The sequence below is a fragment of the Palaemon carinicauda genome, chromosome 35, assembly GCF_036898095.1.
Source record: "Palaemon carinicauda isolate YSFRI2023 chromosome 35, ASM3689809v2, whole genome shotgun sequence".
NCBI classification, from domain to species: Eukaryota; Metazoa; Arthropoda; class Malacostraca; order Decapoda; family Palaemonidae; genus Palaemon; species Palaemon carinicauda.
This window is the reverse complement of record NC_090759.1, coordinates 78,976,224-79,003,957: the sequence shown is the minus strand read 5'-3', so window position 1 is coordinate 79,003,957 and position 27,734 is coordinate 78,976,224. Positions and strand designations below refer to the sequence as shown.

The window sequence follows — 27,734 nt, the reverse complement described above, 5'->3', positions numbered from 1 at the left end:
GGTATCCAACCAGTCGCCTAGAAGACGTAAAGCCCTCTTAGAAGAGCGAGAAAGCACTAGCTTAGTAAAGGCAGGCTTGGTAGCAGCTAAGCGTAGAGCAAACTCAGACGGAGGCGAACGAGGAGCAACAGCAACAAAATTATCTGGAAAAAGATCCTTGAAAATCATCATGATTTTCTTAAAATCCATCGAAGGTTGAACAGCCTTAGGTTCTTCTACATCTGACAAAACGTCCAAAGGATTATCATCAGGATGAGGATCAGCAACGTCCTCATCTGAAGGAACCTCGTCCGACAACTGATGAGTCTCAAGCAAGGGAGAGACCTGCCTTGGTGGCAATGCTTGACAAGCAGAGTCCACACGCACAGGAGCATCAGTAGCAGTCCAGGACGCTACGTCATGTAACTGCTTAACGGACTGACTAGCAACAACAACAGGAGCGCGAGGACGCTCGACGTCAACTCGAGACTGCCTTGACTGCCTAGACTGAGCAGTCAAAACAACTTTTGACTGCGGTGCTTGACGCTCAACGTCAAAACAAGTCAACTTCGCTGGTTGGCGAACGTCCTGAACGTCAACACGAGCATGCGGCAGCGGCTGAACGTCCACAAGCGGCTGAAAGTCAACACGGGACTGCATCGAGTGAGGCTCTACGTCACGTGACTGACGTGACTTTGTAACGTCAACGTCAACAGGACGAGCAAAGGCTCGTTTGGGCGGCTGATGGCCAGGATCTCGATCAGCTAAACGGCGAGGATCATCGTGAACCTGCTCAGCAGTATAATCCTCCATAAGAGAGGCAAGCTTATTCTGCATATCTTGCAGTACAACCCATTTAGGATCAACGGGAGTGGGTGCGGTTCGAGACGAGGGTAACGTCTGTGACTGCAAAACATTGCCTACACTAAGACTCTCGGAGCCTGTGTTACGCTTCTGTTTAGGCGGCGAGCAGTCTTCCGATGACTGCACAGGGTCAGAGCTGTCCCAATGGCTACAACCAGGACGCTGGACCTGTCCTGAAGGGACTGACTTTCGCTTTAAGGGTCTCGAAACCTTGCTCCACGGTTTCTTACGCGAGAAGCCTTCGGATGACGAGGAGAAAACCGCCTCGCTCGTCTTATGGTAGGGGCGGTCTTGACGAGACACGCCCGAAACCATAGAGGGAACGTCTGTTCGTTGGTTAAAGCCTCTCGAACCCATAAGTCCTACGACATTACTTCTCCCTGGGGCATGGGAGCTTGCAAGAGGTCTCAGACTAGGCGAACGACAGGCACGAACAGACGAACCCTCGGTCGCAACACTGATAACACTTTGCGCACTAATCACTTTATCCCCACGATTTTCTAATGTGGCACTCTGACACTTTAACTCTTTTACATCCGCCATGAGTTGATTACGGTCCGTAGCTAACGATTCAACTCTCTCGCCCAAAGCTTGAATGGCACGTAACATATCCCGCATTGATGGTTCATGAGTGCTAGTAGAAGGTTCAGGCACAACTACTACTGGGGAAGGATTAGGTTCAGGGGCATGGGAGGAGGAAAATTCTAATGATCTAGAGGAACTTCTCCTCACCCTATCTCTCTCTAGCTTACGAGAATACTTATCAAACTCTAGCCAGTCGAATTCCGAAAGTACCACGCACTCATCACACCGATCTCCTAATTGACAGGTTTTACCCCGACAATTAGAACACACAGTATGTGGGTCGAGAGAGGCCTTTGGAAGACGTTTGTTACAATCCCTAGCATTACATTTACGAAATTTAGGAATTGGAGAAGGGTCAGCCATTTTGAAAAGTCAAAGAAAGTCCAAAAACAATCCAAAGTCATCAACAATTAAATCTATCCAAAAAAGAGTTCAAGAGTTTAAATTGAAGATAAAAACACCTGCACTGCGAAAGCTCAAAACCAAAAAGTACTTCACCAAGACTGTTGAAAAACTCCAGGTTAACAGCGAGTAATGGAACAACTTGTCGACAAGACCAACAGAGAAGAACTGGAGCTGTTTACATGTATATGCGGTATCTGGCCGATAGTTGGCGCTGGTGGGCACACCCGCAACCTTCATAGCGATCGCTCGCGAGTTTTTGTGTTTTTCTGTCGAGCCGCCGGAGACGTCAGCTATTATATATTCACCGGCTAAGTTTAATATTTAAAAATACAAATTATCTCCGAATTTTTCATTTGTTCCGTAACTGAAATACAAACCACGCTATTTAATATGGGTGACTCAACCCTTAGGAAGAGTGGAATAAGTCCCAGCCATACTGGCTTTTGGCTTTTGCCCGGGGACTCATTATCTGAGTGTGTCAGCACTCAACAACAAAGAGTCCCTGCACCTCGCTCGCACCTTGCTATGCAAGGGCTGCAGCCTACATAAGCTGTGTGTGTGAAGGAATATGTGTGACTCGTTCTAGGAAGTTGACCTGAAGCTCTTTAGATGGAAACTTTAGGCTAGGACTCTCCCAATACCACCTCGTCAGGGTATGGGGATGCGACAGTACAGTATTAACTTAATACTGGGAACACAAGGGAACATGGTTTACCTGCAGTGGTTTGAGGTCAGCTATGCAGAGAACCCAGGATGCTGCTTTCCCCAAGAGAGGGGAGAATGAAGAAAAGAATAAGGGCCAGACATACCTTTTCTTTCATGCAGACTAAGACTGGGTAACAATGCCCTCAACCCTCTGCTACTTGTCCATTAAGGAGCCTGAGGTTTAAACCAGCTGTTGTGCAGCTACCACAGGGCCGATGGAGAACGTATCGAGCCTCCTGTGGGTCACGTCTTGCAGGTAGTGGGCTGTGAAGGTCGTCTGACGCTTCCACCTCCCTGCTTGTAGAACCTGCGTCACTGAGAAGTTCTTCTTGAAGGCCAGGGGCGTAGCTACGCCTCTGACATCATGCGCTCTAAGGCGACATGATGGAGGAGGCTCAGGATTCAGGGACAGATGGATCACCCTACGAATCCAAGCCGAGATGGTATTCTTGGTTACCCTCCTCTTCGTTCTCCCAGTGCTCGACAAACAAGACTTCCACTTGGGGACGAATACAGCCGTTCTTTGAGATATAATCTCAAGACTCCTTACTGGACACAGTAGGGGATGGTCTGGGTCATCTGTTACAGAACGCAGATTCGAAATCCGGAAAGAGTCAAATCGAGGATCCGGCACTCCCAAATTCTGTGTCTTAGCCACAAACTCAGAAACGAATCTGAACGTTACCTCCCCTCATCCCATTGCATGCACGATGTCATACGAGAGACAATGAAGTTCACTGACTCGCTTGGCCGAGGCCAAAGCTAGTAGGAACACCGCCTTCCAAGTTAGGTGGCGATCTGAAACCTGCGTAATGGTTCGTAGTGAGGTCTCTTACGAGACCTGAGAACTCGAACCACATTCCATGGAGGTCTCACTTCCGACTGAGAGCAGGTAAGATCATATCTTCATATGAGTAGGGAAAGTTCCAGCGAGGAAGAAATGTCCACTCCTTTGAGCCTGAAGGCTAGACTTAAGGCTGAGCGATAGCCTTTCATTGCCGAGACTGAAAGGCGCATTCTTCCCGCAAATATACGAAGAATTCCGCTATCGCTGGAATGGTGGTATCGAGTGGAGAGATACCTCTTCACGACACCAACCACAGAAAACTCACCACTTTGCCTGGTAGACCCCTGCTGATGACCTACGCAGGTGTCCAGACATCCCGTTCGCAACTTGTCGCGACCATCCTCTCTTAGTGAGGAGATGCTGGATAGTCTCCAGGCGTGAGGTCGAAGCGAAGCTACGGCTTTGTGAAAGATGTTGGCAGTGGTTGTCTGAGTAGATTGTGTCGTGGAGAGAGCTTTCTCGGAACTCTGATAGGAGTTGCGGAAGGTCCGAAAACCATTCTGCGTGATGCCATAGCGTAGCTATAAAGGGTCATCGGAAAGATTGACCGATATTCTGGTCTTGTTGAGCACCTTCCTCATCAGACAGAACGGGGAAAAAGCGTACACGTCGGTGCTGTCCCACCGTTGTTGGAAGGCCTCTTGCCAGAGTGCCTTGGGATCTGGGACTGGGGGGCAATACAGCGGGAGCTTGAAGTCCAGCGCTGTAGCGAACCGATCCACAGTCGGGTAACCCCACAAAGTCAGGACTTTGTTGGCTACTGAATGATCCAAGGACCACTCGGTACTCATTATCTGAGACGCTCTGCTCCGACTGTCGGCGAGCACATTCCCTTTGTCTGGAATGAAGCGAGCCGATAGAGGAATCAAGTGGACTTCGGTCTATCTCAGTATCTCTACTGAGAGATGGGATAGCTGCTTTGAAAAGGTACCTCCTTGCTTGTTGATGTAAGCTACTACTGTGGTGTTGTAGCTCATCACACCACAGAATGATCCGCCAGGTCTTTGTTGGAACTGTTGAAAGGCCAGGAAGACGGCCTTCATCTCTAGCAGATTCATATGGAGGCACTTTTCCGATTCTGACCACAGGCCTGAGGTACTGTTGTACAGAACGTGCCCCCGCCCCTTCTTTTGTGGTGTCCGAAAACAGCATCCAATCCGTGGGAAGGAAACGAGAAGATCCATTCTTCTTCGTAGGTTCTCGCCTGTCACCCACCACTGGCGGTTCGTCTGTTCCGCAGGATCCATAGGGATCATGATGTCCGGGGAATCACAGTCTTGATTCCACTAGGACCTGAGTCACCCCTGGAGAGACCTCATCCTGAGGCGACCGTTGAGAACTAGACGAGCCAAGAGTGAAAGGTGACCGAGGAGACGTAATCACGATTGGGTTGGAAGCTCTTCTCATCTGAGGAAAGGGCTTGTGACTCTTCTCAGCCTTGCTATCCTGTTGTCTGATGGAAGGCCTTATGGAGATTGGTGTCTATAATCATGCCTAGGTGAACCAGTCTTTGATTGGGCAGCAGAGCGTATTTCTCGAGACTTACCCTGACCCTTAGTTCCTGGCAAAGTCCTAGAAGTTTGTCTAGGTGTCAAAGAGGGAGTGACTCCGAGTCTGCTATGATCAGGCCGTCATCCAGATAATGGAGGAGACGGAAGCCGATCCTGAGTGCCCACAAAGATATTAGGGTAAAAACTCTGGTGAAACCCTGTGGTGCTGTGGAGAGACCGAAACACAGCACCTTGAACTGGTACTCCTTGTTGTCTATGCTGAATCCTAAGTACTTCCTTGAAGACGGATGGACTGGGATCTGGAAGTACGCGTCCTTCAGATCCAGTATAAACAAGAAGTCTTGCAGTTCACTACAAGACTGACTGTGTCTGCGGTCTTCATGCTGACCGGAGTTTGCTTTAATCTGGGGCTCTGCCCACAGAGTTTGCCCCCTTGCTGATCCCATGGCAAGGGTGCTAAATGACACCGGATTTGTCCTCAGGGGAGGTAGAGGTGTTGTGAACAGGACGCGATATCCCTGACTGATTACGGAAATCGTCCAGGAAACGGCCCTGAGTTGCCGCAACCTGTCTGCGCAACCTTGTAGGTATCCCACCACTGGCGGACATGCAGGGGAACTGGCAATCCTAGCTTTTGCGGCCTCGGCTGCTCCTTCTAGGATTCTTCCCTCCCCTGGGGTACTAATTGCCTTTCTTGTCCTTGACCGGAAAGGGCTTAGACCCCACTGTCTTAGCTGCCGTTGTTTTGATGGGACATGGTTGCTGAGGTGCTGGAGGTTTATAGGGCTTGAATGTCAAAGCCCTATATAGGAGGAAGTCTTGGTGACTTCCTACACCTCTCAGCCACCTGCTTCACGTCCTTAGGCTCAAACAGGTTCGTTCCCATAACGAAAGAATGTCTGAGCCTGTAGATTTTGGTACTAAGGGACTCCTGTTACTGTCTTGGAGTCCTTTGACTCCCTCCCGGGAGGGATGCAGGACTCCAACCACGACGGAGGCAGGCTCTTCTCCACCCCTATTCAAGAAGACTTTACAGCGCGAGGTGGGGTTTCCTTTAATGGTGTGATTGGGGAACGTTTCACCTCCCACGACTCTCCTGAGGGCGGGAAAACTTCGTCCGAAGGTGAGTGAGAAAAGTCTGAGGGGGGAGAGTGCCTGCCTCGAAGACTTACAAGGAGACAGCTACGTCCTCGTAGAAGTTACCTCGTCCGAAACTCCTCTTTTCCTCATCGGGGGAGTGGATGTAGCCAAGGATTTGTGGCTCAACTCAGAGAGAACAGCTTAAAAGCCTGTGCTACCGCTCTGATTAGAGTCCCAAACCAGGCTGCCGGCTGACGGCTGCGCTGTCAGACACTCCCTCTGGAGGGGAAGTCGCTTGTAAAAAGATAAGGAAGGCATGTCCCTGGGCCTTTCTGGAACCTTCCCCCCACCGGCAAGGGCGCTGTTCTGTGCTTGGGGGGGGGGGGGGGGAAATGTGGCGATGGCGCCCTTACCACGCGATTTCCGGCAGCCTCGCGCGGGGGAGGGTATTGGTGATTGTACTAGGGAGCGCGCTGGCACTCGCGCGATGGGGAATACCCGGGGGTCGCATGCGAGAGACTGTCGAAGCGCTGATGCGGGCGCGCGGGAATACCCTGGGCTCACGCGCGGGAGACTGCTGAAAACGCTCGCATGCGGGGGCACGGGCGAGACTTCATAGTGCGCAGGAATCATATTGACGTGCAGGATCAGAAAGAAGAGCCAGTGTGGACCAGAATGTTGCAGCACGTAGGAGTTTGTTGGCGAGCGCACGCGGAAGACAATCGGCGCGCGCGTGCGCGCAAGACTATTGCCGCGCGAAAAAAGATCGTCGGCGCTTGCGCGCGTAAGATCATTGGCGCTTGAAGATCACCGGCGTTTGCGCGCGTAAAAAGATTGTTGGCGCTTGGAGATCGTCGGCGCTTGTGCGCTTAAGAAGATCGTCGGCGCTTGCGTGCTTAAGAAGATCGTCGGCGCTTGCGTGCTTAAGAAGATCGTCGGCACTTGCGTGCTTAAGAAGATCGTCGGCGCTTGCGCGCTTAAGAAGATCGTCGGCGCTTGCGTGCTTAAGAAGATCGTCGGCGCTTGCGTTCTTAAGAAGATCGTCGGCGCTTGCGCGCTTAAGAAGATCGTCGGCGCTTGAAGATCGTCGGCGTTTGCGTGCTTAAGAAGATCGTCGGCGCTTGCGTGCTTAAGAAAATCGTCGGCGCTTGCGCGCTTAAGAAGATCGTCGGCGCTTGCGCGCTTAAGAAGATCATCGGCGCTCGCGTGCGTTAGAAGATCGGCGAGCGCACGCGGGAAACCATCGATGCCCGTGCGCGGACGATCGTCGGCGCTTACGCACGTAGGAAGATCGTCAGCACTTGCGCGCGAAAGAAGAACGTTGGTGCTGGCGCGCGTAAAAAGATCATCGCCACTTGCGCGCAAAAGAAGATCGTCGGCGCTTGCGCGGGTACGAAGATCGTTGGCGTAAGAACATCATCGGCGAGCATGCGCGCGTTCGCCCTAGTGCGCTAGGATGCAGGGTCAGCTGACAGGACGATCAAGAACTGGGATGTGTCCTTAAAAAGGGCTTGCATCCCCCGATGAGGACCGTAGGCAGGACTGCTTCAGAGTCCAGAGCCGAAGTCCTTCGTTGCAGTGCAAGGTTGAGCTGGTAGATCAGTAGGTCAGCTGGCTCAACACTGGAAGATCTGCTTGATACTCCGAGGAAGGGTATCTATAAGAGACCTTTCCCCCGAACGGGAGAGGTGCCCTTCGTAGAAGAGACTAGGAGACACTCGCAGGCTGAATCACTGGTGAGCGCCTGTGCGCTATCTCAGGAAACTCCAACGATGTCCGCTGATGCGCAGGCGAATGTTGGCGCGCAGTCCCTGGAACAGGATGTCTCTGGATGGCAGTCCCAGGAACAGCAGGAACAGCAGGCGAGCGCTTGTGTGCAATTGCGCGCGAGCGCGCAGGAGAACGTTGGCGTGCAGGGGATACCTGGCGCTTAAGGGACTTACTCACAATGTGAGAAAGCCCCTTTTGCCCTGAAGGGACCGGGGCCCGTTGGATAACGGGGTGTGTGGGCGCCCACAGCGTCAGCAGCCAGGAATGGAGACGGCAGGTCAGCAGGTCTAGGAGATGGTTGGTCTAATCAGGAACAATCTTCCAAAGAGGGGTCTCTATGAGTGGCCTCTCTCGCGAACGAGAGAGGTGAACACTTCGTAGAAGAAACTTGAAGACACTGGTGATGGCGCCCCTTAGGGCCGTTGGATCAGCAAGCTGACCTATAAGGAGCAATCCTCCGAAGAGGAGTCCTTAAGAGTGGCCTCCCTCGCGAATGAGAGGTGTCACAAGACTGATCCTGCAGCTGCTCAGCCCCTTGAGCATAGCTGCAGGTGCGACCGCTCAGCCCCAAGAGCATAGCCACCTGAAGTTTTCATGCACCCGGCCTTGCAACCGCTCAGCTCCTTGAGCATGGTTTCAAGCGCGGTCGCTCAGCACCAAGAGCATAACCGCCTGAGGCCCAGGAAAACCCATCCAGGAATTATTAAGGTAAGAGAAGTTTCCCCTCTGTTGGGGTAAAAACTCACACCTGGGAAGGGAACCTCCCTCGAAAGGGAAGTTACCTACCCCTGGAGGCGAACCTTCTTAGCGTTCTAAGATGAACTGAAGAGCTGACAGTTGTCACGGGAGAACTTCCAAGAGAAGGGATAACGCCCATGACGATGTCCTCGAGAGACGGCAGCGACACCAGACTCCCCAGGCACAAACAGGACAGCTCTGCTTCGTTGGCACACTTTAGTCAAACGAAGAAAAACTGTATAGTTAACTGGGAAAATAAAGTTGAATAATTATTTAACAGAAATTCCCACGGGAGGAACTCCGAAGAGTAACCCCGAGGGAATAGCAAAACATAAGAATTAAAAATTAAGTATGCGCCCTCCTCCCCCACCGACATTCACAGGAGAAGGGGGAGGGCGGAAAACTGTAACAAAAACAGAATTATAATTATGTAATTCATCTAAGAATGATCACAAATAGTAAGAACCACTGACCCCCGAAGGGAAGTGTTCTCCACAGAGAAGCTGAAAAGTTAAAAATACAATTAGATTTCATTAAAATTAATTGAGACAAATAAACGGAATAGCAACCCAACCCGCAACGGGAAAGAAGCTTTCGTAATAGTTCGTAGTAATAGTAAGGGGTGAACGACCTGGAGTAGAGAGAGAGACCGTAGTCAATCTAAACTCCCACATTCCCTTCGCTGAGAATCCAAGTTCCCCATAGAAAAGGAGGAACAGCGAAGATAATAGATGAAGGAAGAAAGTCCAGCGATGACGATTCCCCACAGCGGCCGAGTTAACGGAAAGCCGAAGGAACGACCGAAGGACCAAGAGGGAGAGGCCGCACCCCATGACATGAAACCGCGGTGGCCTAGCACTACGCCGGTGACGTTGTCGTACACTACACACACAGCATAAACACTGAAAAGAAAACTTACTACATTTCTATACACAAATATATACATAAACATAAAGAATGTTTATATATATATATATATATATATATATATATATATATATATATATATATATATATATATATATATATATATATATATATATATATATATATATATATATATATATATATATATTTATTACAAGTATAAGAAAAAGTAAGTAAAAAGACGAAAAGCATTAATGGTTGTCAAAGAGGCGAGGGTGAAAGCGGACACGTCCGATCACCACCCGAGCCAAAGTAAAAGTGAGCTCACCACACAGGTGTGTGAGGGGGGGGAAGCAAGCTACCCTTCCCTACCCCCCGCTAACTAGCAATGGGGGTAGTAAACCCTCGTTAAAATTCTAATGGCTCGTCATTTCAGCTACGCCGAAAGTAATACCCGTATTAAATAGCGTGGTTTGTATTTCAGTTACGGAACAAAGCATGGTTTGTATTTCAGTTATGGAAGAAAGCATGGTTTGTATTTCAGTTACGGAACAAAGCATGGTTTGTATTTCAGTTACGGCACAACTGAAAATTTGGAGCTCTTTATGGAAAGATAACGCCATAAATCATCAGCTGATTTAATGTGTTTCAATTTTTTATTATCAAATGCACTAATCCATAATGCCTTTTATATACTGTACCTATGTTGAATTTCCAGCAACTCTTAGTTTCTTTCAAAGATAAAATACCACAGAATATAGAGTACAGTATTAGATATATAATAAAAATTATTTCTGTAGTTTTGTCTTAACAACTGGTTGAAAGATTTCTTGAACTTATAATCACAAAAATATTTAGCATTCATATCTATTCACTGTCTGAAAATTACTCGACTTTGCAAGATAAGAGTTAAATTACTCGGCTGCAAAACATTATTAAATGAGCATAAAAACCATGTCCTCACCTCGCCCGTCACAGGATTAACCTTAAACTTCCGGATGAACGGAAGGAGCGCTTCAAGATCAAAAACATTTCCGTGCTGATCGATGTAAGGATGGTTGAAGGGCACCAGCGACAGAGCGCAATGGGTGAGGGGCAGTCGTCGGAAATCGGCTTTTGATCCAGAGTGCGACGAAGCTTTATAACCTCCATACAGTGTTGACCATTCTGTGGAGGTCAGGTACCTGGTAAGAAAGAAAAGTTTCAAATAAACATGTCCATCAAACCAAAGAGCGGAAAGTTTTGGAATGTGAGTAGTTACATGTTTTACCATTTTCCTTTATGAAAGTTGTTGCTTATGACAACAATTAATAAAAGTAATCTAAATAAAATCCTTGAGCGATTAATCTTCTTTATATAAATATTTCTGTTTGGAAGTATATTTGTAATTCGTGTAAATACTGTAATGTGCCCATAGAAATTACATTACTTATCTTCAAGTTTCCAAAGATTTTATGGCTATAAAACATACTTATCATTAGATATTTAGAGATTAAGTCAAAATGATTAGAGTGTATTGACAAACTGTTTAAAGATTATATTTATATAATAAAGAAATTAACCCTTGGAAGATCAGATGCATCGTCCGTTCATGAAGCAAATTTTTTCAACTCTCCAATGTAATTTTCATTTTCTTTTCAACTATTCGTTCATTAGTTACACCACGAAATGTCAACATTTTGTCGAGGCTTGACTCACCAGAGGGTTAATGTCAAAATCTTAGCACAACTGGGGTTTTACACAAGTTGGAGTTGTTACCAGGCAACTCTTAACAAGCAAGTAAAAGGGGCTGGGGATGATGAATGGGGTTTGAAGGAGGAAAAACTATGGTACTCGACCGGACCGGTACAAAGACTACGTTCCAAGTCAATTTAGGTTGGCATATAATGGGAGGGGGGAGGGGGGGTTGTGGCACCCTCAAGTGAGTACAGACTACATCCGTGGATAGGCTGGAGGGATGCATGTATGGTTTTAATGTTTACTGGAAGGATGCATGTGTGGTTTTAATGTTTACTGGAAGGATGCATGTGTGGTTTTAATGTTTACTGGAAGGATGCATGTGTGGTTTTAATGTTTACTAGTGATGGCACATGGGTAAATATTCTACAGCCATTCTGATTAAGCATGGATATATTAACTAAGTGGTTTTACTTTACTGTAGAACAATACAGTATATCGATGGCGTTTATCGGAAATACGATATTAAGTGATTTTACTTTACTGTAGAATGTAGAACAATACAGTATATCGATGGCGTTTATCGGAAATACGTAAAATCCAGTTCCAGGAATGAAACTATTTAATAGGAGGAATTTAACTCTTCCCAGATTTTCAGTGGAAAATCCGAAGGTCCGGCCCTGTGGGTAAAAAATCCCAAAAATTTCAATGTATCAATCTAATAATCTATGTCCTGATTATGTCCTGAATTGATTCAGGAAGTCGTTTTAGAGGTATTTAATGTGCTTGTGCATGTTTACAAAATTTGGTGTAATTATAAGGGGCATAAAAGGAATTTAACTCTTCCCAGATTTTCAGTGGAAAATCCAAAGGTCCGGCCCTGTGAGTAAAAAATCCCAAAAATTTCAATGTACCAATCTATGTCCTGATTATGTCCTGAATTGATTCAGGAAGTCATTTTAGAGGTATTTAATGTGTTTCTGCATGTTTACAAAATTTGGTGTAATTATAAGGGCCATAGGAGGAATTTAACTCTTCCCAGATTTTCAGTGGAAAATCCGCAGGTCCCTGTGGGTCAAAAATCCAAAAAATTTCAATGTACCAATCTATATCCTGATTATGTCCTTAATTGATTCAGGAAGTCATTTTAGAGGTATTTAACCTTAGGGCGCGATAAGGCTAAGGCAGTCAAAGGGCGGGGGGGAGGTTGCAGGGGTGGAATAGGTAAGGATATGACTCCAAGGTTAGGTTAGGTGGGGAACCTTCGAAGATGGAGACCTAGTTTGTGTCCATTTTAAATGTGGTTTTTCAGTGATGTCTCATAGAATCTTGAAATGTCCATAATTTGGATGTTGATTATTGATTATTATTTCTTACATAATTAAGTTTTCATTTGCAGTGAAAATAAGTGTCATTTACGAAGAAAACGAACACCCCTTTAAATACACCAGTTTTTATTTTCTTCATTAGGAATAATATACTACCATAAATATTCAGACCTTTTCCCATGAAGTTAGATTTGATTATGTTACTTTGAGTATTAAGTTTTATTATAGTTATGGACAGGAAAAGTTTACCTATTAAAAAAAAAAACACAGGTGTTTCCAGTAGAAAAATCCTGATTTCTTAAAAAATTACACTTATTTTGACGGCAAAAACTTAGTGAAATATATATATATATATATATATATATATATATATATATATATATATATATATATATATATATATATATATATATGTATATATATAGGTAAATTAGTATTGTAAACCTCTATATATATATATATATATATATATATATATATATATATATATATATATATATAATATATATATATATATATATGCTCATAATGGGGGGACACCCAGTGGAAACCTGGGGTTTTGGGTGGGGAAACATATTGGGAAAACGGTAAATAATGATTAAAAAAAAAAACCTTTCTTCTCTATACATTATTTTTATGAACGCATAAATCTATTGAAACCGTAACTATAATTGGGGTGTAGTATGATAGCGGCCACCTGTATGCATTATTATATCTAACTTAGAATATGGTAGTGTAAGGGGGGTCACAGGGGAACTTAGGCACACACCCCCGCCGTTAAGTATGTAAGTAAAGATACGGCTTGTAAGTTAGGTTAGGGGGGGAAAGTTAATAATAACAATAATTTCAATAATGATAATAAACAAATTAGGACGGTTGGCCGTAATAATTACCCTGTAATACACTACAATAATACCAAAGAAATAACAGTCAAACTTGGGATAAAGACTTGACCTACCATATCTTGACCTTCATTTGCGCAATTTAAGCAGCAATAAAAAGCAAATATAAATAGAATTATATGAACTCACATTTTATCCTTCTGATGTTGACGTTTCCCCATCTTGAAGACGTTTTATTGGGCCAATTAACACTAAAAATACAGCAAAATTGTAAAAAGTTAAGTGTCACCAAGATGTTGAGGTTCGGACTATCAACATAAATATTGCGTTCGAATGTCTTTATGAGGCTTCAATGTCATCTTATTGACATTATTTAGTAAATAAATGTGCTAGTTTTACGTTAGATTAATATAATAAACATTTATTTTATTTAAATAAGACTATAAATAATACAGATAAACCAGTATATAATTAATTGATATTTTATTTTCCAAGTTACAAAATACAGTTCGAACGCAGTTTTCTCTGAAACAGTTCATAATAATATTATTTATGCAACGGCCCACTATTGACACTCCATATAACTATTTTTATTTTTTTACTTAGCAATTAGCTATTGTAGCCTTCATAAAACACAAAATTACTCTGTGTCAATTGTCCTGTTAGCTGAGAAACGATTGTGACAAATGAAAGATATTTTCCATAATTTTTTCATTACTTCTCATTTAGTTTATTAATTTCCTTATTTCCTTTCCCTCACTGGACTAATTTTTTTTTTACGTTGGAGACCTTGAGCTTAAAACATCCTGCTTTCCAGCTAGGATTGTAGTTTAACAACAACAACAACAACAACAACAACAACAACAACAATAATAATAATAATAATAATAATAATAATAATAATAATAATAATAATAATGATAATAATAATAATAATAATAATAATAATACAACTATAGTTAGCAAGGGTGTAACAGGTGTGAATAAAGCTAGCATATTTCTGTAGAATAATAATAATAATAATAATAATAATAATAATAATAATAATAATAATAATAATAATAATAATAATAATAATAATAATAATAATAATAATATAAAAGATTTAGATAACGCTCTGTATAGAATCTGGCCAACATTTATGAATGTTTAAATAACTAGTAGTAATTATATTGTTCTGCTGTGTTGTCTCACAGCAGAATGCAGCCAACAAAAAAGATAATAGTATATAAAATATCAATTTGTTAAATAACACTCCCTCTTTTAGAAGGACACTCCAAAATCAAACCTTTGTTCTCTAGTCTTGGTTAGTGCTATAGCCTCTGTACCATGGTCTTCCACTGTCTTGGGTTAGAGTTCTCTTGCTTGAGGGTACACTGTTCTATCTATTTTCTCTTTCTCTTGTTTTGTTGAAGTTTTTGTTGTTTATATAGGAAGTAGTTATTTTAATGTTGTTACTATTCTTAAAATACTTTATTTTCCCTTGTTTCCTTTCCTCGCTGAGCTATTTTCCCTGTTGGGGCCCTGGGCTTATAGCATCCTGCTTTTCCAACTAGGGTTGTAGCTTAGCATTTAATAATAATAATAATTATGGAGAAAATTGAAGCAATTCATGAGAAACACAGTAAAATCAATGTACTATAAACCTGAAAAGAAAATTGATGGGACACTCCAAAATCAAACCATTGTTCTCTATTCCTGGGTAGTGCCATAGCCTCTGTACCATGGTCTTACACTGCCTTGGGTTAGAGTTCTCTTGCTTGAGGGTACACTTGGGCACACTTTTCTATCTAGTTTCTCTTCCTCTTGTTCTCTTAAAGTTTTTATTGTTTAAATAGGAAATATTTATTTTAATATTGTTACTATTCCTAAAATGTTCTATTTTTCCTTATCTCCTTATTTCCTTATTTCCTTTCCTCACTGGGCTATTTTCCCTGTTGGGGCCCCTGGGCTTATAGCATCCTGCTTTTCCAACTAGGGTTGTAGCTTAGCATTTAATAATAATAATAATAATATAGAGAATGACATAGAAGGTAAGACAAAATAAACAAAATTGAAGATCATATGAAAAAAAAACATAAATGGGAAAATATATTTATTTCCTTTCCTCACTGGGATATTTTTCACTGTTAGAGCCAGTTGGTCTTATAGCATCTTGCTTTTCCAACTAGGGTTATAGCTTGGGTTGTAATAATAATAATAATAATAATAATAATAATAATAATAATAATAATAATAATAATAATAATAATAAGTGTGCACGAACGAGAAATGGTTATCTTGGGGTTATAAACGAGGGTCACAAAAAGTGCAACTATAACTTTTAAAATCTATAATAATGTAGCTATAACCTTGTTTTCGGAAGAAAAGAAGGGATTTAAAAGAACTTATAACTTGAAAAGGATATAATAGTCATAAAATAGTGTGGTTGTAAACTTATTAAGGGAAAGGAAAAGTTGTTGTGTAGTGAAGGATTCTCATCAATATAACATATCTATTGCTAAAAGAAAACAATTAAAATAAATTTATATGCTAATTTCTTATCATTAAAATCATTCAAATGCAAATTAATATATTTTCTATGAATTTAAAATAGGAATTATTTTCCAAATATTTCAGAATTTCTGCATTTGAACAAACGATGTTTTGACTCCAAACCAGGGTTGCCATTCGTACGATAATTATCATACATGTACGATTATTTTAGGTCCGGTACGATGTACGATACATACCTTAGTCATATACAAATGTGTGTTTAATTAAACAATAATACTAAAATATTTTGAAATAAGTCAATTGACGTTGTTAATAGTTTATATATGATATATCTCTTTTGACATTACTTTTTTTAGAATGATTTATTGTTAATTTGTTCTCTTCAGTTATTTATTTCCTTATTTCCTTTCCTCACTGGGCTATTTTTCCCTGTTGGAGCCCCTGGGCTTATAGCATCTTGCTTTTCCAATTAGGGTTGTAGCTTGGATAGTAATAATAATAATAATAATAATTATATTGAAACTGTGTATGATAATTTTGGTTTAAAAAACGATAATTTTAAGGTTCATGTACGATAATCCAGTCTAAATAATCTGGTAACCCTGCTCCAAACGTTGTGATTGAATCGGCGTCTTTTGGATGTTTGTGTATCGTACAAATTTGTGAATTAATCTCTGTTCATCATGAAATTAGTCAGGTATTGCGTTTTCATTTTATGAAATTTCATAACTTTCATTATTTAAAAGTTACTATTGTATAATTTAAATCTTCCAGCTTTAGTAGTTTTTGTGATATATTTGTTTAAATTAATGTTTTTCATCTCGGCGGGATGTCTCTCCCGCCGTTTGTGTAATTCATATGTTTTGTTATTAATATAACGTTTGTGAGTTCACTTAATTAATTGGAATAAACGTTTCTTCATTTTACACTTAACGTTTGTGGAAATTGATTAAATCCTGCCTATCAAAATAATGTTTACGGTAGCGATTGAATTTGGCGGGACCCGGCATTGCTTTCGATAACTTTTAGCCAAATTAAAAATATATGTTAATTTGAGATATGTATCAACCTATATATGACATTCTATATATAATTAACATATGAGGCCTATTGATTTATTTAGGCTTACGGTAGTGCGACATGCTTTGTATTCAGTACGGCAATGTTTATGAAATCGCCGGTAAACATGAAACCTTTTATTATTATTATTATTATCATCATCATTATTATTACTTGCCAAGCTAGAACCCTCATTGGAAAAGCAGGATGCTGTAAGCCCATGCGAATAATCGCCCTGTGAGGAAAGGAAATAGGGAAATTTGTAATCTTACGTAGGCTTAATATACTATGACACGTATATGAAAATTCCATAGAATAGTTGCAAGCTGTCAAGGAATTTTCCCTTTACGGTTTTATTATATGTAAGGACGATAAAAGCTCTTTTACGAAAACAGTTGTTTGTATATCAGCGGCCAGTTCCTCCCGCTGGCATTGAAAATGGACATCGAATGTAGATTTCCCCCCCCCCCCAACCTAACCTACAAGTTGTGTCCTTACCTACTTAACTATTGAGAGGGCTAACTACCCCCCTCCGACCACCTTTACACTGCTGTATTCTTAGTCAGCCGTCATTCATACAGGTGGCCGCTACCATACATACACCCCTATTTTTCTTTTTCCACAAGTGTAAGCGGAGCAAAAACCATTAGATTTTTAATATCCCCATTCTTGGACAGTAACAGGGTGTTGGTATATCTGCTGTCGAAATGACGGGCATATTAAGTGAAAGCGTTACTTTGGGAAAGATATTTTTTCTGTTCATAATGTTGGTCCATCTGTAACTATAATTTTATCCCCTTGACAAATTCGCCGTCATTTTGTCATTGGGCTCACTGGTAGCTTGACAAACTCCCATCGTTTATTTTGTTAAGTAGTAGATTTTCTGTATGTATGATGACGGCCATGCTATGTAACTCCGTTAGGAGCCTTTGTAGGGTGATGGCCTGATCCATTTTCATTCATAGAAAATGGGAATATTATAAAGTTGGGTGGACTGTGGCCGTCATTCTAAAATCGAGTTCGTAGAAAACTGGAATATTCTGAACTGTGGCCGTCGTTCTAAAAACGATTTTGGCGGGAGAAGCTAACTTAAAAAAACCACCTAACCTATGATAAAAGCCGTATCCTTATACACCCCCCCCCTACGGGAGCGAGAAGATTCGTGGCCGGAGTAAGAACTCGAGCCACAAATTTTCAGGTAATATAGGGTTTTCGGCAAAAAACATAAAACTGCGTTTAAGCACATATTTAAGATCCGTAGACCATATCCAAACGTTTTTATTCTCTACAAGATAACAGTCGGAGCGATAATAAGCAAATTAGGACGCTTGGCCGTAGCGCTACAAACTACCACTCCGTTATTTTCAACCCTATTGCTATCAAGTAGGTAATGGCACAGCTTGTAGTTAGAAAATTTGGGCAAGTTTAGGTTAAGTGGTGCTCTATGCATGCGTTAGGTCGTGTCCATCATTATACATAGGCTCTGAAGCTCTTTAACTTTTTATTGGAACTTTTTATTGGCGTAGTAAGAGAACATATTAGAAATTGTCTTAATAACCTAATAAATTTGTTCCTCTTCCAAAATCCGCATAAATGTACCGGGGAACGATCGCAAAATTTTTGTCCTCAAAATACTCGGCTAATGTGCATGGCACAACAGTACCGCTGGGCAGAAAGGACGAATGAAAAAAAATTTTAGCATTGGTTTGGGTCTGAAATAACGGACCAGCAGATCACCGCTATTGACAAGGCAGACTGCGGGACAAGTTAGGGGCAAGTTAATGGTCCGGAATGTTTTTCCATACCTTCGTGTCTTGTTCTATTGATAGCAGACATAATTCTGTACTAGCCAATCATAGGTCTGGTACTTTTTCCGTACAGATCTATGTCAAGTTATTTTTTCAATGTGAGGAGCAGGGTTGGTGACCCTATTATCTGTGCACACCCCTGGTAAACCTTTTTTCCTTCAAAATTATTATTATTGGTTAACTGTGTCATTTTATATGGGGGATAAATGATCACCTCATGCCTATCGATAGTCAGAATAACATGCCTTAGAGTATTTTAGGTGGGGAAGTTGCCATTAGGTTGTATCCAGTAATTATTTGCTTCTAGAAAATATGGTTTCAGGCATCTTCAGAAGTTGTAAACTACAGGTCGCCGACAGTTGTCATCTAAAATACACCACAGATATAATTGTCTCTAAAATAGTATTGGTTACTTGAAAAAAAAATCATGCCTAACCTAAAGTACCCTCTCCATACCTTACCTATGTTGGCCTTTCCTTAGGGTGGATGCTTGCCCCCCAGTTATCTCTATTAAGACAAACAGGCAGGTGTGTCCACATTTTGACTAACTACCTAAAAGGAATGGGGATTCTACTACTGTATATATAGTAGTATCTGACATAGGTCATTTCAACATATTCATGCACTAGCAATTTGGCTTAAAAAGTTAAACGGTTCGCCTATTTACATCCAGCTCAGAATTCACTTCATGTTATTCTCTGCTTACTTCTTAACCTAACTTGCTTTTGGATGCCATGTCATGGACCTCCCTTTTTCATATTTTGACCTTGTAAAAGTCAACAAAAGGTGTAGTGTCCAACCTTAGCCAGGCAATGTGATGCTGTGCATAGTTAACTTGTGCCAAAGCTGCATGACCTAGGGACTGTATACTTCTCTGGTACTTTAGATAACAAGGGTAGTTTGTAGCACTACGGCCAAGCGTCCTAATTTGGTTATTATCGCTCCGACTTATCTTGTATAGAATAAAAACGTTTGGAAATGGTGTACGGATCTTAAATATGTTGTGTAAGGGGGGGTCCGAGGGGCCGCAGCACCCCTGGGTAAGGACACGGCTTTTAGCATAGGTTAGGTGGGTTTTTTAAGTTAGCTTCTCCCGTCGTACTCGTAGGTAAGGAAACTTGTGTAAAGGGGGGAGCCCCCTGGGTAAGGATACGGCTTTTAGCATAGGTTAGGTGGGTTTTTTAAGTTAGCTTCTCCCGCCAAAATCGTTTTTAGAACGACGGCCAGAGTTCAGAATATTCCCGTTTTCTACGGGATCTGGCCGTCACCCTACAAAGGCTTCAAGATGTGTAGTCTAAGAAATATGTAGACATACATGAGTAATAATTAGAAATTAATTTGTAACAATAGGCATTTGATAATTCCTAAACCAACATGGTCCGACTAAGGATTTTGTCTGGCTTTCCTGATCTCCACACCTTCCCTCTTGTACATACTGTACACACACACACCACATGACCCAGATGGTTGTAAATTATCTAGCCAGTAAATCAGCTGTTTTCATTAGGTTTCAACAGGAATCTCAAAACTGGTTAAATATCAGTGTCCTGCATGCATGAAACTTTGAGCAGAGTCCTTAAAATGAGACATGATCTTTTCTATGTACAATAATTAGTAGGTCTTGGTACACTAATTTTTCCCCCATAGAATCCTCATTCTATCCTCAATGTGGGGCAGTGACGAACTAAATCTCATTGACGTTAACTGTACATTATTTAAATTGATCTAGATCTGACCATAAAACTTTGAGGTCATATTAAACTTAATTGGGATGGAGTAATCAAGATATTTAGTTCAGTGTCCCCAAACAAACTTGCTGAGAGTAGGAAAAAATGAATGAAAATACCCGTATTCAATTGTACTGTAGTGTAATATTTAGCTCGTAAAGTTAAAAAAAAAATTTCATTAGTTATTAACCCTTTTACCCCCAGGCTCTTTGGAAATTTCCAACCCTTAACTTTGTCATAGAGAGGTCAGGTTGGTCTCATTCTCTTGGAAAATGTCTGAATTTTCTCAAAAAATTATTAAAAATATGAAAAAAAAAAATTTTTATAGCATTATTTTGCAAGGACGTACTGGTACGTCTATGGGGTAAAGGGATGAGTTTTGTGAAATGTACCAGTACGTCCTTTTTGGGGGTAAAAGGGTTAATGAGCTTATTTAAATTAACCACATTAGTCCTTAGTGTAGCACCTAATCTTGTATTTATTTTTTCCAGGTTTCTTATGAAGCTCAGTCATGAGACTGTGACGATTGAATTGAAAAATGGAACTCAAGTACAAGGAACTATTACCGGTTAGTTGGAAATTTATACTTTTGTTCCTAGAATATGAATTATTTGCATGTATCATATAACCAGTTGGAATTGCATTGCAATTTGATATACCCTTTTTATTTATCTGAAAAAAAATTGTTACAGGTGTGGATGTTGCAATGAACACGCATTTAAAAAGCGTGAAGATGACACTGAAGAACAGCGAACCAGTTAGTTACGACACACTCACCATCCGTGGAAACAACATCAGGTATTTCATTCTGCCAGAGTCCCTGCCATTGGAGAACCTCCTCATTGATGATGGACCACGTGCCAGAAGGGGTAGAGGAATGGGTGGACGTGGTGAGTGGTGTTAATCTCTTGTATCTTTTGTACTGTAGAAGTCCATATAATTTTGTTTATCTTTTATCAAATTGGTTAATGTACAGTATTTAATCATTTACTTAGTTTCATGAATCCTTGGCTAATGTATTTAATCATTTACTTAGTTTCATGAATCCTTTCAGACTTAGGGATGTTCTGATTATTTTCCAACCCTTCAGTCCTCTCATTGCACTAGCTGTAGGCATCACTTTTAGGGTCTGAAACAAACCTTTGCCACTTGCTTTAAAACCTCTTGACACTATCTCCATTCTTTTATCTTGCTGTCTGGCCTCTTCAAATTTTACTAGACAGTGCAATTGAAGGGTTTTATCCCCGTATGCATCTGGGCTTTGAATGACCTCCCCGGTCCCAGCGTCAATTCACATGGTCTAAATCCCTTCTTCCCCACCTTTATCCCTACATTAGGGGGTTGGTTGCCTGATGCGCAAGTACTATAAATCCAAATCTGTTTGGTCTCCAGGTCTGTCACCATTTTACTCTGAACTTTCCCTTTTCTGCTTTCCATAGACAATTCTAGTGCATCGTGCATGCAAGCCTGAAGAAAGTTTTATGATGTGCACTGAGCAGCATCTAGAGTTGCATACGTTCTAGGTGTGGAGCTAGATTGATCCTGTCTTGTCCCTCGTTGGGTGGGAAACCTACTCAATTTATTTATGGAGAATCCTTTGGCCCCAGAGTCATAGTCTAGTTATAAAGTAATTTTTATGATGTGGTTAAAATCATACTAATACTGAATGGCTTTTTTGGAAAGCAACCGGATTTATTCCTTGGCAGGAAAGGCATTCAGCTGTACCTTAGACTCTTAGGACTCATTGTACTTGTTGTGTGGTTCCAGCTTGTATCTAACATACAATACAACTGGAAGAGGTGGATACATTAATCTGACCAGAGAATTCACCTTCCTGTAATGGTACAATCTCCCAAATGATGCATAAACTTGCTCCCATCCCCTCCCTCAGTCTGCAGATTGAAGATCAATGTTAGCCAGGAGAAACTTTAAGCCTTTGATTAGGCTAAGTTACAGCCATACCAATGGTTGGTAGCATGAATGAGAACACTGGCCATTCCTCGATCCTATCTTTACATCAGCTTACAAGTATGTGGGCTGATGCTATGGTTAAATCTGATCCTCAAAACACACTTTCTCTTTCAAGACTTTTGCAGCAACCCTTCGGGCCATAGCTGCTCACACGGTTGAGCCTTTTGCAGTACTATATCTCCATTCCTTGCTTCCATTTTGCAGTTCAACCTCTCTTTACTTGTAATTTGTGATGCAACAATTATTTTCTGCCATTTGCACATTAGTGATTAAATGCCTCTCATGTTTTATTATTGGGTCTACAAATTCATAATTTACTACATAAATACAAACTATAAATGCAAACTATTGTCTTTTGATAACATTATGACTTCAGCTAAGCTGGAACTGATGTTTATAACTCATAAAGATGGTTGAAGTTCCTGGTGGGTTGAGGGGAGGGTAGTCCCCGGACACTCGACAGGTAGAGCAACCCACACGTTGACTTTGGCCGCTGTTCAGTATGCAAACAGCTCAGTTACCTCTTAATGCTGCATAGCTATTTTAATCTCATGGTGTGTGTGTGTGTGTTTTTTTTTTTTTTTTTTTTTTTTTTTTTTTTTTTTTTTTCTGTTTATGCCCCTTTCTAGTGTTTCCTTAACATTGATGATGCTGTGAATCTAAGGAACTTTCGCACAGGTAAGAGAGGGCGCGACGAGATGTTTATCACGTCGCGACCAGAAACTTACAGGAGATTCGACCTGAGCTAGCATGCTGCCTGACCCCGGGGTCGCCTCGGGCATGTACCACACTGCCAGAGGTTGACCCCGTAGAAAACGGGAAGAGGGAAATAAACTACAAAAAGCTGGTCGGTTAGGTAGAGTTAACCAGTAACTCCTAAGAAGGTAGTTCTAGGTAAGTATGTTCGGAAAAATACAAATTACTTAAAAAATTTGTGATTTTTCTTTAGACAGATGGAGCTCTGTCAGAGGAGAGAGTTCTGTTGCCGCAGTTTGTAAAAGGGAGTAGGGTCCCCTTCTGCTTTCATTCAGTTTCTTCCCCATTCCCATCACAGAAAGGCGCTAAAGACATATCACTTGGTTTTGTTGTCTAGAGTCTACGATACTGGTACAAGAGGAACCTATGGTCATTATCATTGACTGTGGTGGCCTATTTCTTCCCTTACACACAAGCTTGAGGTATCCTCTTGTTCTCTCCCTTCGTGTTTTGTCTTCACTTGAACATTAGACTGCAATTGTTCCCTACAAGAATGATCTCCTATCGCTGTTTCCATGCATTCTGCCTCGCTGCGCAAACGATCATTATGCGATTGGCCCTGCATGATTTGAACTTTGTGATCAATGGCCATGCTATCTACGCCCCCATGTTCATAAACTCGCACTTATTTGGTGATCGTAAGTTTTGAGTCATTGGGAACTAGTCCACCTGTTACGTGTTCCTTTCCAGCATTTCTTTAAAGTACTCCCAGCCCAGAGGTTTTAAAAATTCCAGATTCATTAAATGCCTGGGATTTTTCTAAGCATTGAAGCTATTCCACTACCTAGATCTTCCCCAGGCTTCGAGACTCTTCCATGACATGATATCTTCTACACTCCAAGATTTTCTTCAACACAAGATCTACCTTGTTTATGGTATAAGTAATAGGAACAAGTAGCTTCTCGGGTCCAACGTCAGAGCTCTTAGATGTATCAATGGAAGGGTGGGATGCCTACCTGAGTATCCTTTCTGCCCCTAGGATATGGTCAACAGAAGAGACGCACCTGCTTTTCAACCTCAGTAAAGCAAGCAGTGTTGCTGTTTTACAAGCTTTCAAAGGGAATTCATTTCATAGACCAATAAAAGCAGGTGTGCTATTGGGGAATTGATAACATGTTAGAGCTGTTAGCAGGAAGTTGTTAGCATGTCAGAGCTGTTTGCAGGAAGTTGACATTAAAGCTGTTAACAGGAAGTGGACATGTTAGAGCTGTTAGCAGGAAGTTAACATGATAGAGCTGTTAGCAGGAAGTTAACATGATAGAGCTGTTAGCTGGAATTTGTTAGCATGTCAGAGCTGTTTGCAGGAAGTTGACGTTAAAGCTGTTAACAGGAAGTGGACATGTTAGAGCTGTTAGCTGGAAGTTGACATGTTAGAGCTGTTAGCAGGAAGTTAACATGTTAGAGCTGTTAGTAGGAAGTTGTTAGCATGTCAGAGCTGTTTGCAGGAAGTTGACGTTAAAGCTGTTAGCTGGAAGTTGACATGTTAGAGCTGTTAGCAGGAAGTTAACATGATAGAGCTGTTAGCTGGAAGTTGACAGGTTAGAGCTATTAGTAGAGTTCATCTAGATAGGAGAATCATTATAGAGCTAACACGTATCAGTTAATAGGGACTTGTGAGGTTCATTAGTGATTCCTACATCATTGCTTGGTGTAAAGTCTTCTTCCTTCAGGTTTTCACCATCGCTCGATTGGTTCGTCATTTAGTTGAATAAGAAACTTCCAGTATTCTGCACCCCAGTCCTAGTTTGTCAGCAGTGTTCTAAAACGCTTCCCAACAGTCGTTGGAATTCTAGGTGTTTCCTCCTTTTACACCCACCCACCCCCCATTTCCTGTTTTGCCGATTGCTCATTGGTCAGTTTGTGATATTGAGGATCAGAATGACCATGAACAGTGCCAGAAAACCTCAAATCAATCAATCGATCCCAAGCTGCTGCATGCCAAAATTATCTCGTCAGGGAACCTCAACCTTTTTGGTAGGATACCGCTCAACCCTCTATCCAAGTTTCATCTGTATATATCATGGAATCTTCAGGAATATGTATGGAGCATGTAGTAAGCTTACAGATCTCTCTGGTAATCTCTCTCAAACTCTTGGTATGGACAGCAGGTAAGGCTTAGAGTCAGACCCTCAAGACGGGCCCCTACTATGTTAGCCCTGGTGAAGATAATTGAAAAGGGCATAACTTTTCCTGACACGAGCATTCTGTAGGACGGAGATATCCATCACCTTGGTTTAGGAGTTGTTTGGTATGGCCTAGAACAAACTGTTTCATTCACGAATCAAGTCCTTAACCCTTTCACCCCCAGGCTCTTTGGAAATTTTCAACCCTTAACCCCCAAGGGGTTATTTTTTCCCCAGCACATTTTGCAGTATATTTTCTTTAAATTGCTTTAACAGCCTTAATTTTTGTCATAGAGAGGTCAGGTTGGTCTCATTCTCTTGGTAAATGCCTGAATTTTCTCAAAAAATTAACAAAAATATGAAAAAAATTAATTTTTATAGCATTTTTTTTGCAAGGACGTACCGGTACGTCCATGGAGGTAAAGGGATGAGTTTTGTGAAACGTACCAGTACGTCCTTTGGGTGTAAAAGGGTTATTTTCTTCCCTACAAGAATGACTACAGTAGTTGGTACAAGGACGCTTTCCATCCTTGGAGGACACGATGACTCTTCCTACAGCATGGAATTTGCCTTTCCTGCCTCAACGACTGCAAGTTTTAGGTTGAAGGTCTAAGAGAAGAGCTTGGTATCCTTTAAGATGCACCATCTTGCTGTAACTGCCACCTCCATGTTAAGATTTTAACACTACCTTTCTGCTATGCTGAAATTTAACCTTATGAAAGACTCCTGTTTAATTTAGTTAGGAAAAATACAAATTATTTTTTAAAACTTGTAATACCTGTATTGATAATCCTTATAATGCACCACTCAATTTTCTCTCCCTTTCCTGCGGCTTTATTTTTTCTGGTTGATCCTTGGCTGGTTACTTTTTTTTTCTTTTTTTTTTTTTTTTTTTTTTTTTTTGTGAAAAGCAGAACTTCGGAAGTGGCACCGATAGAACAATTTCCATTTTAATTTTTAGATTATTTATAAAATATTTACTTACTAAATTTTCTAATCCGGCTTTTGTTTTCTACCGAATGAAAATTTTTAAACGTTTGCTACACGTTGGAACTTCAGAATTCCATTTTATGCTCTTAGATTATTTATAAAATTCATTAATTCCTGCTTTGGTTTCCACTAAATTGAAAACTTACTTCACAGGTGGCCGCGGCGGGCGAGGACGAGGTGGCGGCCGTGGTGGCCGAGGACGCGGCGGTCCCCGTGGAAGAGGCAGAGGTGGACCTCCCCGTCGCTAGTTATTTTATGAAGTCAGGTCTTTGTAATAAGCCTCATTACTACTTTAAAGTCAAGTTTAGGTTAAAAAGCCCGGAAGGTCTAAAGGCTTTATGAATGTATAATTAATTGAACTAGAGGTTTTGTCACAACGCATTGATTTGATTAATTTTATATTCCAGTACAAAACCACTGAAAGAGAAGTCTTGAGAGTATTTTTGTAATTGGTATTAAAGAAGCTTTGACCATCTTTGTACGTAGAGCAAATCCGACTCGATTTGCATTCGATGCTTGACATTTTACACGAAAGGGACGGAAAAATTTACTCTTTACGACTTTTCCAATAAAGCCAGGGGCCACTTGATTTTTCTGTGGCATGATGAATTCATGCCTGAAAGTTTTCAATATGTAAGGATCATTTTTATCTTTCAGAAATTTATTTAACTGGTTTTATGAGTTAACAGTCAGTGGTTGATAAATATTTTAATATACATTCAAACGGAGAGTAATGTACGGTATGTGTTTACACTAGTTTTCATGTAATAAAAATTGAAATAGTTTAAAACAGCACTTTTACTGTAGAAGTTTTCATGCTTTTTCTCTTAAAAACAGTTTGATAATTTGAGGTAGTCAAAGCCCCTCTAGACCAAAGAAAGGTAAATAATTTGTTGAAATCATGTTTTTTTTTTTATCATGTGGGTTGTCTTATTTCTCATCTGACAACATACACTTTGTCATTCCTTCTGATGCCAATTTTTCTTTTATAATAAAAGCCCAAATGTCCTCTCATGTTGTGTAGAGTTACTCCTATGATAAGTATAAAAGTGCAAATATGGTTTAAAAACTGGAAGGTCAACACTCCCAGTTTTATAGTCTTACTGTAAGTTTGTTAGACTAAGTTGTCAATGATAACTTGTGTACGAAATAAATAAAAATTCTAATATGCAGAAATTGCTGTACACATATTTGATATATACATAGACTGCTTCGCTAGTGTCGGCAAGATCGGCCGACTGTAGAAACACTGAACTTAAGAAAGGCTGCTTGTGGAGAGCAGCTTGTTCTTTTGTACAAGACTTAATGTAAGAAATGTTTGTCGGTTCTGTCTGATAGAAACTGAAATGTCATTGCTTGTCCTTCTGTCAAAGGACATCGTATACTTTACTAAGAAATCTAGAGAAATTATAAAAGCTTCCTTGAAATTTTTCTCAAATGTTAACCAAATAAGACAAAAATTGTCAGTATGAGAAAGTTGTGTATTAAGGTAATGTTCGAAGTACTTTACACTAATCATAATGGAAATTTCTTTGATCACATTACTATGGGAAAAATGTATGAAGAATTGGATTATCAGGGAATCCTCACAGTACTTCCAACATTT

General features: G+C 41.1%; 2 protein-coding genes across 3 annotated transcripts in view; one reads left to right on the top strand and one right to left on the bottom strand.

Moving 5' to 3' along the window:
• LOC137627914 (RING-type E3 ubiquitin-protein ligase PPIL2) overlaps window positions 1–13,530 on the bottom strand; it is an 86,007-nt gene extending 72,477 nt beyond the window's left edge. For both annotated transcript variants that reach the window (XR_011041244.1, XM_068359365.1), the window contains exons 1-2: window positions 13,388–13,530; window positions 10,316–10,535 (exon numbers count right to left, since the gene is read on the bottom strand). Coding sequence is in view for 1 of the 2 variants with exons in the window: in XM_068359365.1 (XP_068215466.1) it covers window positions 10,316–10,535; window positions 13,388–13,419 (252 nt within the window). In the remaining variant the exon portion in view is untranslated. The remainder of the gene's footprint in view (window positions 1–10,315; window positions 10,536–13,387) is intronic.
• A 2,741-nt stretch (window positions 13,531–16,271) lies between these two features.
• Window positions 16,272–27,140, top strand: SmD1 (small ribonucleoprotein particle protein SmD1). The gene is made up of 4 exons (XM_068358654.1): window positions 16,272–16,391; window positions 20,780–20,856; window positions 20,981–21,178; window positions 26,282–27,140. The coding sequence occupies exons 1-4, from the start codon at window positions 16,378–16,380 to the stop codon at window positions 26,374–26,376; spliced, it is 384 nt and encodes a 127-aa protein (XP_068214755.1). The 5' UTR covers window positions 16,272–16,377; the 3' UTR covers window positions 26,377–27,140.
• The last annotated feature ends 594 nt before the right edge of the window (window positions 27,141–27,734 follow it).

What these genes read in the sequence shown, in the direction of transcription:
- SmD1 (XM_068358654.1), top strand. An exon ending in AGTACAAGGAACTATTACCG is followed by an intron (nt 20,857 to 20,980) that starts GTTAGTTGGAAA and finishes AAATTGTTACAG; the next exon opens with GTGTGGATGTTGCAATGAAC. An exon ending in TAGAGGAATGGGTGGACGTG is followed by an intron (nt 21,179 to 26,281) that starts GTGAGTGGTGTT and finishes CTTACTTCACAG; the next exon opens with GTGGCCGCGGCGGGCGAGGA.